Source organism: Pseudonaja textilis, chromosome 14 (assembly GCF_049901715.1).
Source record: "Pseudonaja textilis isolate UNSWEBS1 chromosome 14, rPseTex1.2, whole genome shotgun sequence".
Classification (NCBI taxonomy): Eukaryota; Metazoa; Chordata; class Lepidosauria; order Squamata; family Elapidae; genus Pseudonaja; species Pseudonaja textilis.
Window position 1 is genome coordinate 4045622 of NC_142003.1, and position 16262 is coordinate 4061883.

At 44.8% G+C, this 16262-nt stretch overlaps 1 protein-coding gene across 1 annotated transcript in view; it reads right to left on the reverse strand.

Moving 5' to 3' along the window:
• Positions 1–15692, reverse strand: part of MAP2K3 (mitogen-activated protein kinase kinase 3) — a 50073-nt gene extending 34381 nt beyond the window's left edge. The window contains exon 1 of the mRNA XM_087941997.1: positions 15503–15692. Coding sequence (XP_087798123.1) covers positions 15503–15620 — 118 coding nt within the window. The 5' untranslated portion in view covers positions 15621–15692. The remainder of the gene's footprint in view (positions 1–15502) is intronic.
• Between the last annotated feature and the right edge of the window lie 570 nt (positions 15693–16262).

Genomic DNA, 16262 nt, shown 5'->3' on the forward strand with positions numbered 1-16262 from the left:
GTGAGAAAATTTTTAAAAAAAGGGATTTAGCAACCCTGTTATTGGCCTTCCATCTAGCTAGGGCGACTGTCATTGCTGCGGGAGGGGGAGTGTGATCTCAACTCCCCCCTCCCTCCGCCAGGGAAGGAAACCCTGACACACACATGTGTGACACATTTTCAGAGAGAGAGAGAGAGAGAGAGAGAGAGAGAACTTTCCTCTCTGGCTTCTTGCAAGATTTCAAGGTCAAGCAGGAAGGAAGACAAAATAATCCACCCCCTCCCCATTATTCCCCAAAACAGTTCAGAAATGGCCATCAACAAGATAGCACCTGGCGGAAAGAGAATCCTGCAGGAACTTCAATTTATGGCCAAAAAAATTAAAAAAATCCTGTGCATTGATGCGTAGAGCAGAACAACGTGGATGGAATAGAATAGAATATGAATAGAATTAGAATTAGAATTAGAATTAGAATTAGCATAGCATAGCATAGCATAGCATAGCATAGCATAACATAGCATAGAAAATATGGAATGGAATAAAGAATAGAATAGAATATGAATAGAATAGAATATGAATAGAATATAGAATAGAATAGAGTATGAATAGAACAGAATATAGAATAGAATAGAAAAATAGAATATAAATATAGAATAAGAATAGAATAGAATTAGAATAGAATTGAATATTGAATATGAATAGAATAGAATATAGAATAGAATAGAAAAATAGAATATAAAATAAGAATAGAATAGAATTAGAATAGAATTGAATATTGAATATGAATAGAATAGAATAGAGCATTATTTATTGGCCATCATCAGTGCTAGAAGAAAAAGGGGTTTGTGGAGATGAGGAGGAGGAGGAGGAGGACTGTGGGGCTGTCCTTGTTGCTCTCTGAGCTTGGTGGTTTTCTTGCAGACATTTCATGACCCAAATTGGGTAACATCATCCTGCTAGTAAAACCCCCACCCCCGACTCCTTACTGGCACCGATGAGGTTACCTAGTTGGGTCATCCAACGTCTGCAGGAAAACCGCCCAGCTCTGAGACAAGGACGATTTCTCCTTCGGAGCAGGAGAGACCAAGCCTGGAATTAGGCAGGCGTGAACCGCCACAGCTGCCTTCTTCACCTGCGGCAGCGAGCTCCCCCTTGACCCGCCCCATCCCACCCGTCACATCACGATCGGTGTGGCAATCATCTGGCCTCCCCTTCTTCTTGAGGAGCTGCCCACCGTTCTCAGCACCGCTTGCCAAATCGTGCCGTGCCCTCTTCTCCCAGCTGCTTCTAAAATATCTGGGAACCGGAGCCCTCGGGGAGGCGCCTGACAGCAAGACAGCTAACCTCTCCGCAAAGCCAGACTTTGGCACATTCACGAGTTCCTGAAAACCTTCCTGGCTTCTCAGAACTGGGAGCGAAAAGGAAAGGGTGTTAAGCAGGCAAGAGTGACTCAGCCTCAGGCAGGGGGATCTTCCTCAGAGCTTGCCACTTGGTGGAAAGAAGGAGGGAGGGAGGGGAGGAGAGGGAGGAAGTTAGTGCTCAGGAGGCTGAATAGCCTTGTGGCCTGACCTCCCCCCGCCCCCCCAGGGAAGGAGGAGACCCAACAACAGATCACGAAGGAGTAAGGTGAGAATAGGATAGGATAGGATAGGATAGGATAGGATAGGATAGGATAGAAATATTGGAATGTAGAATGGAATGGAATGGAACAGAACAGAACAGAACAGAACAGAACAGAACAGAATAGAATAGAAATATTGGAATGTAGAATAGAATAGAATGGAATGGAATGGAACGGAAAATAGAATAGAATAGAATAGAATAGAATAGAATAGAATAGAATAGAAATATTGAATGTAGAATGGAATGGAACGGAACAGAACAGAACAGAACAGAACAGAATAGAATAGAAATATTGGAATGTAGAATCGAATGGAATGGAATGGAATGGAACGGAACGGAATGGAAAATAGAATAGAATAGAATAGAATAGGAATAAGAATCAATAGAATAGAATAGAATAGAATAGAATAGAATAGAATAGAATAGAATAGAAATATTGGAATGTAGAATAGAATAGAATGGAATGGAATGGAACGGAAAATAGAATAGAATAGAATAGAATAGAATAGAATAGAATAGAATAGAATAGAATAGAATAGAAATATTGGAATGTAGAATGGAATGGAACGGAACAGAACAGAACAGAACAGAACAGAATAGAATAGAAATATTGGAATGTAGAATCGAATGGAATGGAATGGAATGGAACGGAACGGAATGGAAAATAGAATAGAATAGAATAGAATAGGAATAAGAATCAATAGAATAGAATAGAATAGAATAGAATAGAATAGAATAGAATAGAATAGAAATATTGGAATGTAGAATAGAATAGAATGGAATGGAATGGAACGGAAAATAGAATAGAATAGAATAGAATAGAATAGAAATATTGGAATGTAGAATAGAATAGAATAGAACAGAACAGGGAAGGGAATAGCATAGCATAGCATAGCATAGCATAGCATAGCATAGCATAGCATAGGGAATAAAATAAGGAATAAAATACATTCATCAAGAACGATAAGATACAACACTTAGTGATAGTCACAGGTTACTAATAAGCAATCAGATCATACTAGGAAACAAATAAAACAATATAAATTGTAAAGGTACAAGCAACATGGTAATAGTCATAAGTAGAAAAGGGAATAGGTCCTAGGAAGGATGAGAAGAAGAATAGTAACACAGTCTTAGTAAATAATCTGACAGTGTTGGGGGAATGAGTTGTTTAGCAGAGGGATGGCATTTGGGGAAAAAAACCTGTCCTTGTATCTAGTTGTTCTGGTGTGAGGTGCCCGATAGCGTCATTTTGAGGGTATGAGTTCAAACAATTTATGTCCAGGATGTGAGGGGTCTGTAAATATTTTCACAGCCCTCTTTTTGACCTGTGCAGTAGGTTGGTTTTGCAAACGAAGGCACGCCAGAATGAAGGCCCCAAGGCCCCAATTGCATTCCCAGCTAGCTAGGAATGGGATGTATTTATTTATAGTCAGGATTAGACGGTCCCATCCCCTTCTTTCCCTGAAGGAAAGATAACAAAATGACAACAACAGCGTCACAAAAAGGCTATTAACACCACCAAGGAAAATCCCAAACAACGGAATGCACAGTAAACTTCCGGACGTAAGCCAGAAAGAGGTGAGGGGGGGCTCCCCACTCCCCACTCATTCCAGGGCTGCGTGAAAAAGCCAACTTTCCTAAAAGTCAAGATGATGACGGCATTGAGGAAGACTGTAGCCCCAACCAATCCAAGGGTTAGAATTACCTGGAAATCTACTGTAGGGGTTGACTGTCACTCCCACCAGGTGTGTTTATGATGAAATGAAAATCACCTTATCCTACAGACACCAAAATCCACTTTGTGGGATCCCTGGCGCTCTCTGAGCTTAGTGGCTTTTCTTGCAGACATTTCATTACCCAACTAGGGAACATCTTCAGTGTAAATCCCACTCCTTTCTAGCACTGATAACGTTCCTTAGCTGGGTAATGAAATGTCTGCAAGAAAGCTAGCTTAGAGAATATCCAGGACCCTACAATTTCTCCTTCTCCTCTTCTTCTCTGCAAACCCCATTCCCATCTAGCACTGATGATGTCACCTAGTTGGGTTATGAAAGGTCTGTAAGAAAAGCCCCAAGCTCAGAAATCCCCAGAGATTCCCACAGTTCAAACAGAGCTACAAATATTATTATTTTTGTGAGGGGGGGTGTTAACCATCCAGCAGGGTATTTAAACCAGCATGGTTCATCTCACTAATTCTTGAAATAGAAGGAAGCTAATCTATGGGCCTGATAAGCACCTAAGATCCAGCGGTTAAGACCTCCTTCCCCGCAAACCCTGATCCTTTAGTTTAAACAAACTCTTGTTTTTTGCCAATGTCAGTTCAAACTATGGCTTGCATCCGAGACTTGCAAGCCATAGGTTGCAGCCTCGTGCGGTGGGTGAACCAGCCAATGTGGTTTAAGGTTAAAAGCAGCACAGATGTGGCTGAACAGAAATTGCCAGCCAATTTTCAGCTGCTCTTTTTCTCAAGTCGCCTTCCTGGGATGGGAAAATCTTTTGCAAAAGCCCCAAGCGATAAAACCTAGACTTTGCTCCGGCTTTCATTCACAACTTGGCCGCCCACACTTGCACACACACACTCTCTCTCTCTCTCTCTCTCCCTCCAGCCCATGTCTGACACATACACACACTTTTTATAGTTGCTTTATTTGGCCACAGAGCATCAACCGGGCTCCCCAGCCAATGGGAAAGGAAGGGAGGCAACCGGAAGTGTCAACAGCTGACCCAAAGTTTGAAATCAAACGGGCACTGCTGGGTGGGCAGAAACAGAGGAGGAGGGGCAGTGGCTGATTGACAGCAAGGGAAGGGACCGCTGGCCCCAGGAGGGGGAGGAGGAAGGGGGAGGAGCAGGAGGAGGAGGAGGAGGAGGGGAGAAGGACAAGGAAGAGGAAGGGGGAGCAGGAGGGAAAGGAGGATGAGGAAGAAGGGGGGAGAAGGGGGAAGATGGGGAGGAGGAGGGGAGAAAGAGGAGGAAGATTAGGGGATGAAGAGGGAGGGGAAGAGAAGTAGGAGGGGGAGGAAGAGGAGGGAGAGGAAGAGGAAGAGGAGGGAATTAAGGGCATCCTCTCCCGCCTGCACTTCCTCAACTAGATTGCATCATTTGGAAGCCAACATGTTGCATCTTTTTCCAGGCATTTCATCTGTATTTTATTTTGGAATACTCTTTAGTTTCCAAATAGATGTCTGCTTATCTTGCATTGCACCCTTTTTTAAAAAAAAAAAATGAAACAGAGACTTAAAGTAAGCATGCAACGCTACCAACTAAAGGTTAAATAGGCTCTCAAAAACGTAGACCCAACCAAACCTCCCTTCCCCCTCAAAAAAAGCTGTCTCTGGTTTAAAAGATAAAAATTCAGGGGTTTGTGGCAGGGGGGAAGAGTCTTGGAAGCCCAAGGAGTGCTTCAGAAAATGCAGAACTGAAAAAAAAGAAAAAAACCAACCTCCAGAAAATAGAAAATATCAACCCCACGAAAAGAGGGCTTGGCTACCGCAAGTTTTTATCTTCCGCAAAGGTCCTCACCCCGATTTCCAGGACGGCTCCGCCTCTTACAACATCCAAAAAGAAACAAGACTTCCTTTCCCAGAAAGAATGAATGCCCCATTCATGGCTGTCAAGTCCTACCCTTTGAGCCTGGGATCTTGAAAGCCGGATGCAACCTCCTCTTTCCACCACGAAGGCTGCAGCGGGCATACAAGACGGTCCTCCACTCATAAAAGTCTGTTTTTAGTGATCCTTCAAAGTTACAAGGGCGCTTGTAAAGATGCAAGTAGAAAAATAGGGACCGCTTTGGTGGGAAGAAGGGATCAGTGTTCTGTGCGCCTTATCGGTGTTTAGTCCTGCCGGCCACATGACCATGGAGACGTCTTCGGACAGCGCTGGCTCTTCGGCTTTGTAACAGAGATGAGCACTGGCGCTCCCTAGAGCCGGAAACAACTAGCACCTATGCGCGAGGGGAACCTTTACCTTTAATCGGCATACGTTAACATGAAATTTTGTTGCATGCAGCTCTCACAGGGTCACCACCTCCAATACACACTCCAAGAAACATGACAAAATAAATAAATACAAAATTATGCATCTAGCCACATGCATTCAGAAGACATTTACGCATTGCATGCACAAAGACCCCAGATAGGAAGTGCAAATCTGAATTCACTTCCTTCAAAAGCACCAACGCAAATCTTGGCTGGACCAGCCCCAAGGAGGGATTGAGAAGGTCCTCACGACAAGTCACCCAGATGGACTCATCTTTCCGGAAACAAGGTTGAGACTCAGATACGGGGACCCCAGCACAACGGTGTTGCAGAACACGCAACAGTATGGCAAAAGCTTTGAGGCTCAACAATTTCTTTAACAAAGCTACGAGCTAAACAAATCACCAGCAACCAGATGCACAACAATGTTTGCAAGTCAAACTACCTGCCTCTTTCTTATAAGAAACCAAAGAAGACATTTTTTGGATGCGCTAAATTATCTCCAAGGCATTCCGATTAAAATCCAAGTCTCTTTTCAGCCAGTGTGCTTGTACTGGTTTTTTTTTTTTTTAAACAAATGTTAATTTGTCACCTGCAAAGGAGCATGACCTGTAACTTGCTCACCTGCCTATTCCATAACCTCATGTGAAAAGGATGTTGGGTGAGACTAAACAGCCAAGTATTTAATTGAATACATAACCAAGTAATCCAGATTATCATCACACCCAGCCTGGAACTTTGGAAGAAGACTTCAAGTTAAGGAAGGCACAAGAGGGGTTGATTTACACGCCTGCCCTAATTGGAAAGATATACGGGATTGATTCTGGTTTATTTAGCGTGGGAAAGACATTTATCCTGCTTGCATTTTAATAAACTCTCTCCCCCCGCCCCCCCATGAACACATATTACATGCAGAAATTGGGTGTCAATGAGGGGTCTTTGAGATTTTGAATTTTGAAGCTTGGCACTGCTGTTCTTTTCCACTTCTGCCTCCAAAGAAAAAGCATTTAAAAGGTGTAAAAGAAGAAGAAGTATTGAAAAATGTAAAATGCAAAGAAGATAGAATAATAGGGTTGGAAGGGACTTTGGAGGTCTTCTAGTCCAACCCCTGGCCAAAAGCAGGATATTCTGCATCTACACCTTTAAGGGACATGCTAAATAAATATCCTGAAAAAGTATTTCAAAAGTGTAGAAGAGCAAGTAATTCAAAAAAATAATAAAACGTGTGTGTGTATTTATACACACACACATACATACATACATACATACATACGTACACACACACAGAGAGACAGACAGACAGACACACACACACACACACATACACACACACACATATATGATACAAAATATCACATGGAGTTTTGTTTGCTTTGCAAAACTAACTCAAAAGCCAGTTTAAACAACTTGTGCTTTCCACAACTTGGAACCCGCAACAATCCCAAGAAAGCCGTTTTTTTTTTTTTAAAGTGAAGTTGCATCCTGACTTCACTTGTTCAGTGTGGTTAGCCCCATGTTACAACCTTTCCTGCCACCGTTGTTAAGTGAATCGCTAGCGTTGTTAAGTTAACAATAGAGTTTTTACGTGAATCTGGCTCCCCCCCCCTGCCCCCCCCATTGACTTGGCTTCTCAAGAAGGTTCCAGAAAGGGATCGGGTGATCCCGGGATGCTGCGACCATCATAAATACGAGTCAGGTTGCCAAGCGTGATCATGAGGAGTCTGCAATGGTCGTAAGTGTGGAAAAACAATCCCAAACCACTTTTTCCAGTGCTGTTGTAACCTCAAGCAGTCACTAAACGAATCGTTGTAAGTTGAGGACGAGCTGTATGGTCCCTGTAACCCCAGCTGACCAAGCGCTGGTCCTTCTAAGCAGCCCTCGAGCCACCTGGACAGAGAAAACTAAAACATGCCCTATTACAAAGTCAGTTACGTAAATAGTAATTACTTTATTATACACAACTATGCAAACAATGTGCCGTTCGGAGTTCTCTAGTCATTAGTGAAGCACTTGAAAGGATTCCCCGGGCCTTTGATGTGAAGCCCTTAATGAATCACCACATATATATTTTTTTTTCCAACTTTGATCCCAAAAAGGACATTCCCTTCGAGTTGTGTGCCTGGGTTGGGGGTGCAGGCCAGGGCGTGCGTGCGTGCGTGAGCGAGATTGTTTTTCAGCAGCTACAAACGTAATGCTGGATCTTCTTCTCGGGCGACCTTCTCATCCCACTACTACACTATTACTCTACGGAAGGTGACATCATCCCATTGCAAGAGGGGTGGTGGGGTCTGTTTGTGGGATCTTGCAACGATTTGCAGGACGCCGCCATGACAGCGTGCAAGGAATCCAAACCCATGACCTCTTAACATGTTCTGCATCCAAGTTTTGTGGTTGTATTTCTCCAAGCTTTAAGAATTCCACAGTAGCCACCATCTGGGTGGACTTCAACTCCCAGAATAAACTGAACTGAATCGAAGAAGGAATTGATCCTGCTTCTTCTTCTTCTTGAGCCCTATCCGTCATCGGACGTTGGCAATTATGTTCCTATTTTTTTAATCAACACACAAAAAAGTGCTGTTGAGTTTTGTCCAAACCGATCCCTTCGATTTTGAAGCCATGATGTTCTTCTGCTTGGACCACGTTTGCCTTCCATCTTTCCTTGGAGGATTAAGTGAAGGATGCTGTATTTTTCTGAGAATCCTTTAATAGTGAGGCCTAAACAGAGTCTCACTTTTCAGCAGACAGGTATTAATCTATCATTACAATTAGTAATTCCTCCTCCTCCTCCTCCTCCTCCTCCTCCTCCTCCTCCTCCTCCTCCTCCTCCTCCTCCTCCTCCTCCTCCTCCTCCTCCTCCTCCTCCTCCTCTTCTTCTTCTTCTTCTTCTTCTTCTTCTTCTTCTTCTTCTTCTTCTTCTTCTTCTTCTTCTTCTTCTTCTGTTTCTCCTCCTCCTCCTCCTGCCCTATCCATCATCGGACGTTGGCAATTTTATTTTTATCAACAGCCACACAAAAAAGGGCTGTTGAGTTTTGTCCAAAACAGTCCCTTAGATTGTGATTAAGGATGCTGTATTTTTCTGGGAATCCTTCAATAGTGAGGCCTAAACAGAGTTTCACTTTTCAGCACCCAGGTATTAACAAGCTATCATTACAATTAATTTTTCTCCTTCTCCTCCTGCCCTGTCCGTCATTGGATGTTGGTGATCATGTTGGCGATCCTATTTTTATCAACAGCCACAAAAAAAGGGCTGCTGAGTTTTGTTCAAACCAGTCCCTTCGATTTTGAAATCACAATGTTCTTCTTCTGCCTGGATGTTGTTTGCCTTCAATCTTTCCTTGGAGGATTAAGTGAAGGATGCCGTATTTTTCCGGGTGTCGCATCCCATGTGCAAAATATTCTAAGTTTTGCTTTTTTTAATGGTTTTGATGATTTCCCTTGGATTTATTTCCCAGGCGGCTTCTCACCTCCTCCTTTCTGATTTTGTCAACCCAGCTTATACATAACAGCCATATTGAAGGCCACCCATCTTATAATGGCTACTTTGGGGGAACGCTGGCCAACAGAATGATTGACGCTTCCCTGCATTCCTGCATTTCTAAAATTCAGTCTAGCTCCCTCTGGCCTTCCTGTCATTGCTGGATTAAAATCCCATCGATTAGCCATGAGCAAAAGCTACCTTGGGCTCAACACCTTTTGAAAAACATTATAGATTCACCGTCTCTATTTTATTTTACAGATGTCCATCCAGGACCGAGAAGCAAAATTTGTTCTCCCCCCACAAAAATCCATCTTTTCTTTTGTTCGTGGATCTTTTTTGGCAACCTAAAACCAGCTTTAGGGCTTCTGCCTTTTGTTAAATTGTCAAAAAAACAACTACCATTGTGGTTGGGTTTTGTTTTGTTTTTGGAGAACATCATGTTGATATTCATCACCAAAGACAACCAGAGATAAATGTCAGCTCCTTGTCGAGTCTTGCATTTGAAGTGTGCTGATAGATCTTCGCCACCACCCTTTTTATTAAAACACACACACACACACACACACACACACACACACACACACACACACACACACTGTTCCTCCAATTTTCTCCAAGCAAATTCCCAACATTGCTTGGCAGCTGGTCAATACTCTCAGCTCAATTCTTAAATATATATAAAAAATAGGAGCAAACCCACTCCCTTCTAGCACTGATGATATTACCTAGTTTGGTAATGAAACATCTGCAAGAAATAAAACAAGCTCAGAGAGCACCAAGGACCTCACATTCCTCCTCCTCCTCCTCTCCACAAACCCCCCTCCCTTCTAGCACTGATGATGTTCCCTAATTGGGTCATGAAAGGTCTGCAAGAAAACAACCCAGCTCAGAGAGCACCAAGGACCCCATAGTCATTTTCCTCCTCCTCCTCCTCCTCCACAAACCCCACTCCCTTCTAGCACTGATCATGTTACCTAGTTTGGTAATGAAACGTCTGCAAGAAACCCACCAAGCTCAGAAATCACCAAAAACTCCGCAGCTCTACTCTGCCTACTTCTGAACAGATAATTTTGCACAGATGTCCCACACGTCTCTCTTCTTTACGCTGTTACACCCTTTTTCAGGGCCTCAAAGGTTATTGTCCCATGTACCCCCATCTCAGCTCCAAGAGGACAAACAAACAACTGTGCCCTTTAACACCTGACTCGTGCTAAAATGTGTCATGCTCAGAGATACTTAGGAATGCCCTTCCAGATAATGACAGAAATATAAATTTGCTCCTCAGTGTCATCTCCACCTTTGCTGCATTAGTGGGATTCAAATTATTTTTACTACTGGTTCTGTGGGCCTGGCTTGGTAGGCGTGGTGTGGCTTGGTAGGTGTGGCATGGCTTGTTGGGCGTGGCAGGGGAAGGTTACTGCAAAATCCCCATTCCCTCCCCACCCCACTAACCTGCTTTCCAGCTCCGTTCTCCTGTGCAGGGCAACCAAAGAAGATCCAGCCAATCAGCTGTAGGCATGGCTTGGTGGGCGTGGTGTTCTGTGGGCATGGCCGGGGAAGGATACTGCAATATCCCCATTCCCACCCCACCCCACTGACCTGCTTTCCAGCTCCGTTCTCCTGTGCAGGGCAACCAAGGAAGACCCAGCCGATCAGCTGGGACTCAGGAGGTGGAGAATAAATGGGAGCAGAGCCAGTCAGAGGCGGCATTTGCCGATTCTCCAAACTACCCGTATAGTGTTCACAGACGAACACAACACAGAAGCCTGATGATGGCAGATGAGATTCTGCCGAAACGTCGCCACAACTTTAAAAGCACAACTATAATGATGTGGGAAAATACCCGAACAAAGCTGAATACCATATATACATATACGTGTGTATGTATATATGTATACATCTTTGACCTCTCTGCAAAATTTGCAAGAAGGAGCCAAGGCAGTGAATTACATTACACCCTAATAAAATTCTCTTAAAACAACAACAGAAATTAAAGTCTCCTTCCCATTGAAGGTCACACCTAGCAACCTAACAGAATGCTGTTTTTCTTCTTCCACTGTTTTCCTTGTAGGATGCTTTTTTTTTCTTTTTCTTTCCTTCTTTCAGCCTAAGGAACCTGAGTTTTAATTTGAGTTCAGGCAAGCCATGGTTTTTGCAGATCTGAGAGGGGTTGGCTAAGTGATGGTGCTCCTTAGCCAGGCATCAGCTTCTAAGCCTAAATCATCTTCCAGGCAGTTCAGGTCATGTCCTCACCTTGGAGGAAACGAGAAAGACGGGCGTTAGAGGAAGAGGCCTCTAACGCCGAGAAAAGCAGAAAGGAAACAGAACAGGTCGTCTGAAAGGGTATAGCTTTCCTTGCTTGAGCAGGGGTTGGACTAGAAGACCACCAAGGCTCCCTTCCAACTCCTGTGATACGGGGCAATCAGCAGCAAAGCAGATGGTCTCAGTTACAAGGGAAGACCTAAGGGACCAGGTTGGAGACAAACGATCCTGCAGAGAGTCTACCTATTGGATTCTTAAAAGTCAGCACCGACCAACTTAATGGCACACTTTGTCGCTTGTATCCTTACAATTTATATGGACTGTTTCCTAGTAGGATTTGATGGCTTATTGTACCCTAGGACTATTATTAAGTGTTGTATGTTAAGATTCTTGACTCTTGATGAATGTATCTTTTCTTTTATGTACACTGAGAGCATTTGCACCAAAGACAAATTCCTTGTGTGTCCAATCACACTTGGCCAATAAAGAATTCTGTTCTATTCTATTCTATTCTATTCTATTCTATTCTATTCTATTCTATTCTATTCTATTCTACTCTACTCTACTTGTACCCTAGGACTATCATTAAGTGTTGGACCTGATGATTCTTGACTCTTGACGAATGTATCTTTTCTTTTATGTACACTGAGAGCATTTGCACCAAAGACAAATTCCTTGTGTGTCCAATCACACTTGGCCAATAAAGAATTCTATTCTATTCTATTCTATTCTATTCTATTCTATTCTATTCTATTCTGATTGCTATTCTTATTTTATTCTTATTCTATTCTAATTCTGTATTCTATTCTATTCTATTCTATTCTATTCTTATTCTTATTCTATTCCTCTATTCTATTCTATTCTGTTTTCATTCTATTCTATATTCTTATTCTTACTCTTATTCTATTCTATTCTACTCTATACTGATTGCTATTCTTATTCTATTCTTATTCTATTTTATTCTTATTCTATTCTAATTCTCTATTCTATTCTTATTCTATTCTATTCTATTCTAATTCTCTATTCTCTATTCTATTCCTATTCTATTCTATTCTATTCTATTCTATTCTATTCTATTCTATTCTATTCTTATTGTATTCTTATTCTATTCTATTCCTCTATTCTCTATTCTATTCTATTCTGTTTTCATTCTATTCTCATTCTCATTCTCTTCTATTCTTATTCTTATTCTATTCTATTATCAATGAACCCGAAGACCCAGCTGTCTTGAGAAGATATTTCAGAAAGATGGACCAAAAGAAGACACGCAACAACAAAGTTAGGGACAAGGTTCAACCGACAATGGATGCGCTGTTGGGCGACCATTGGATGGACCTTCTCAAGGATGATTTGTCCCCAAGTTAGTTCCTTCAGGACAGGTCAGAAGATCTGCCTAGCACAAGGGTGTCAAACTCAATTTCATGGAGGGCTGCATCAGGGTTTTGTGTTTGACCTCGGTGGGGGTGGGTGGGGCACGGCCAGAGGATGCGGCCAGCTAAACGTCACTCATCGAGGCTCCGTTTTTGGCCACAACGGCCTCCTGCACATTCTGCCGGCAAAAACAGAGCTTTCAATCCATCAGAATTGGCCTGGAAGGGAGCTTGAAGTTCTTCTAGTTCAGCCCCCCCTCCAAGCAGGAGATCCATTTCACCTCGGGGAGGCTGCACCGGGGCTCCGTTTTCACTGGCAGAGGGCTGCAGGAGGCCACCATGGCCAAACACAGAGCCCAGGCTGCCTGCACGCGGCTCCCCTGAGCTCCATTTTCACTGGCAGAAGGCACCGTGGGCTGATCCTTCTCTGTTCCCAGAATGGGCCCATAGGCCAGATCTTAGCATCCTGCGGGCTGAATCTAGCCCATGGGCCTTGAGTTGGAGATCCCCGTTCTAGAACCGGGGTGGCCAAACTTCTGGGTGTCAGGAACCACCAAACTCATAATTTTAAATCCTGCAGACCAGAGACCCTGGGAAAATCCCCCCCCCCAAAGTCTGCAGGAAAATCCCCTACCCCATTTTCCTACCGATCAATCATTCCTTATTTAGGATCGCAGGATACTGTCTCCAGCTCCGTTCTTGGGGGAGAAAGAGAGACTTTTGGCTTCATGCAAGGAAAGCAGCAGAAGCTGCAGAAGTCTTTCTTTCTCTCCCCCAAACTCTGCCGGAAATGAGTCTTTGCCGGCGCAGCCTCTTGGAGCAGGAGGCCTTGCAGGGTCCCAAAGACTCATTTCTGGTGGAGTTTGGGGGAGAGAAAGAAAGACTTTGGCTGCTTTCCTTGCATGCAGCCAAAAGCAGAAGAAGGAAGAAGCGGAAAGGCCAGGCACGTAGGGTAAGTGGGGCAAGTTCCCCCCCTGCCCTTTCCCCCTTCCCCTCACTACCTCATGTTATTTGCAATGCAAGCGACACAAGCATTGTGTTCCCACGCAGTCTGGATTAATTGCTTTGCGGGGGACATTTCTCTGCGGACCACCAAAACTTTCTCGCAGACCACCACTGGTCCCTGGCTCACTGGTTAGAGACCGCTATTCTAGAAGATGGTCCTTAAAAGTTGACCTTGGCTTGATCACCCCCTCATCCCCAGGAATCACCATTCCAGAAGCTCTACCTAATGTCAGATGTTCTCCATCAAAGAGACCATCACTTCAGAGTGGACGTCAAAGCCAACAAACCTCTTTGATATCTCTCAGCTTGTCCAAGGAATTATGGCCCCCCACTTCTGCGGACCTGATTGATCGGAGCAGGATGGGAGTGGCTTCCTTTCCACCAGGTATGTTGCTTGTGGAAGTCCCACAGCCACCAACTTGGGGAAAAAACCTTTCAGGTAAAGAACATAACCTGGGATCCTACAGGGATCCCTACTAAAACATATGAAGAACGGTTACAGGAACTGAGCCTGGCTGGTCTAGGGAAGAGAAGGACCGGGGGAGACAGGAGAGCAGCCTTCCAATATTTGAGGGGCTGCCACAGAGAGGAGGAAGGGGGTCAAGCTATTTTCTAAATCACCTGAAGGCCAGACAAGGAATAATGGATGGAAACTGAACAAGGAGAGATTTAACCTGGAAATAAGGAGGAATTTTCTGACAGAACGATCAACCCATGGAACAGAAGTTGCCCTTGGAAGTTGGGGGATTTGGACTGCCCTCTGTCAGAAATGGTGTAGGGTCTCCAGCTTGGGTGGGGGTGGGGGTTGGACTAGATGACCTCCAAGGTCCCTTCCAACTCTGATTATCTGTAAAACAGGGAAATGGGATGTAGCATCTCTCTCACGCACAAACGTTCAAGTTCATCCTGCAGGATTTTTTTTTTCGAGTTCCCTTTTCAATTATTGCAGCAGGCAACCTGTTTTTTTTTTTTTTTTCATCCTGTGTGTCCGGGCAACACAGTGTGGATGATAACAGCACAGAAATCCCAAGCATGAAAAACAATGACCAACAGCCAGGTCATCCGAGGTAGCTCTCATAAACCAGCCACACCGTGCCGGTGACGTCAGAGCATCATCACACACCGAGCGTAGCTCCAGCAACCTGCTGAACTCAAACCTCCTAGGGGAGAACTCCCGACGCTAAGACCGGGATGCGACGGTTTAGGAAGCCCACCCACTCAACCCCGCCGGGGGAAAAAAAAATGGCTTAATTTTAGAACTCGGCCAAGGTGCTTAAAGCCCCGCTCTCTTCTTCCCTCTCCTTTCCCTCTCTCCAACCCTGCAAAATAACACCAAAAAAAGCCCAGCTAAGGCTTTGCACCCAGAATCTTTTCCTTCCAACTCCGTGCCCGAACGCCCCAGTCCCTGCTTAACCCAACCCTTGGCGAGGCTGCGCTGCACGGTTCACACGACCGCCGGACGCCTCCCTCCTGCAGGCTCCCGCCTGGACAAGCCGGGAGTCGGGTCTCGTGATTGCTTGCCTTCGCTTGGCCGCTCGCGATGGGTTCAAAGTCCGGAGGGATGCTTCCCGCGCTCTCTGTATCTATCTATCTATCTATCTTCCGTATCATCAATTATCTATCATTTATACCTATCATCTCCCTCTCTCCCTCTCTCTTCTATCTATCTATCTATCTATCTATCTATCTATCTATCTATCTATCTATCTATCTATCTATCTATCTATCTATCTATCTATCTATCATCTATCTATCTATCTATCTATCTATCTATCTATCTATCTATCCTTTCACATTGCCCCCTTACCTTTGGGCAGGGACATGGCTGCGTCGTGCCGACCTCCCCCTGACTCAGATCCGACCCGGCACGCAGGTGAGACGGCCGCAGGTACCCAAGCGCCCCGGAGCGCAACCGCGAGGCACATCCAGACACGTGCGCGCAAACCCACCAGCGCGATCTGAGCCCACGAAAGGAACTCCGCCCGCCTAAAAGCCTTCGCCCCGCCCAGCTTCCCACCCCATTGGCTTAAGCCCTCTTGAAGGGGGCGGGGTCCCGCTGCAAACCCCGCCCCCGCCCAGGTCCCGAGACTTTTTTTTTTTGCCCAGGTGACCTGAGAGGAAATTCCAGCTGTCTTGTTGTTCCTCTGCAGGGCGGGGAGCCTGTGACACGCCTGGCAGGATGCGCCCAGCCTCGGGCTGTCCCTGGGCTACCAACCAGGCTCGGGCACGAGCAGCTGAGCTGCCCTCGGCATCATCATGATCTGATGCCCAAGCCAGCATTGGCTGACTTTGCCTTGTCCCCTGGGTGTGGAATCCTGGTTTACCTGGGTTCCTCTTCCCCTTGCCAAGGAGCCTTCGGCACCCATTTCGGGTGCCCTCCTGTCGAAGAGACCCTTGCATCATCACGATCTGGGGAATCAAACCAGCATTGGCTGACTTTGCATCGGGTCTTGAGAGGGGAATCCTGATTGAACCAGCATTGGCTGACTTTGCAAACTGGGAGAGGAATCCTTTGGCACCTGTTTCAATGCCCGCCTATTGAGGTGCCCTTTGCACCATCATTAGCC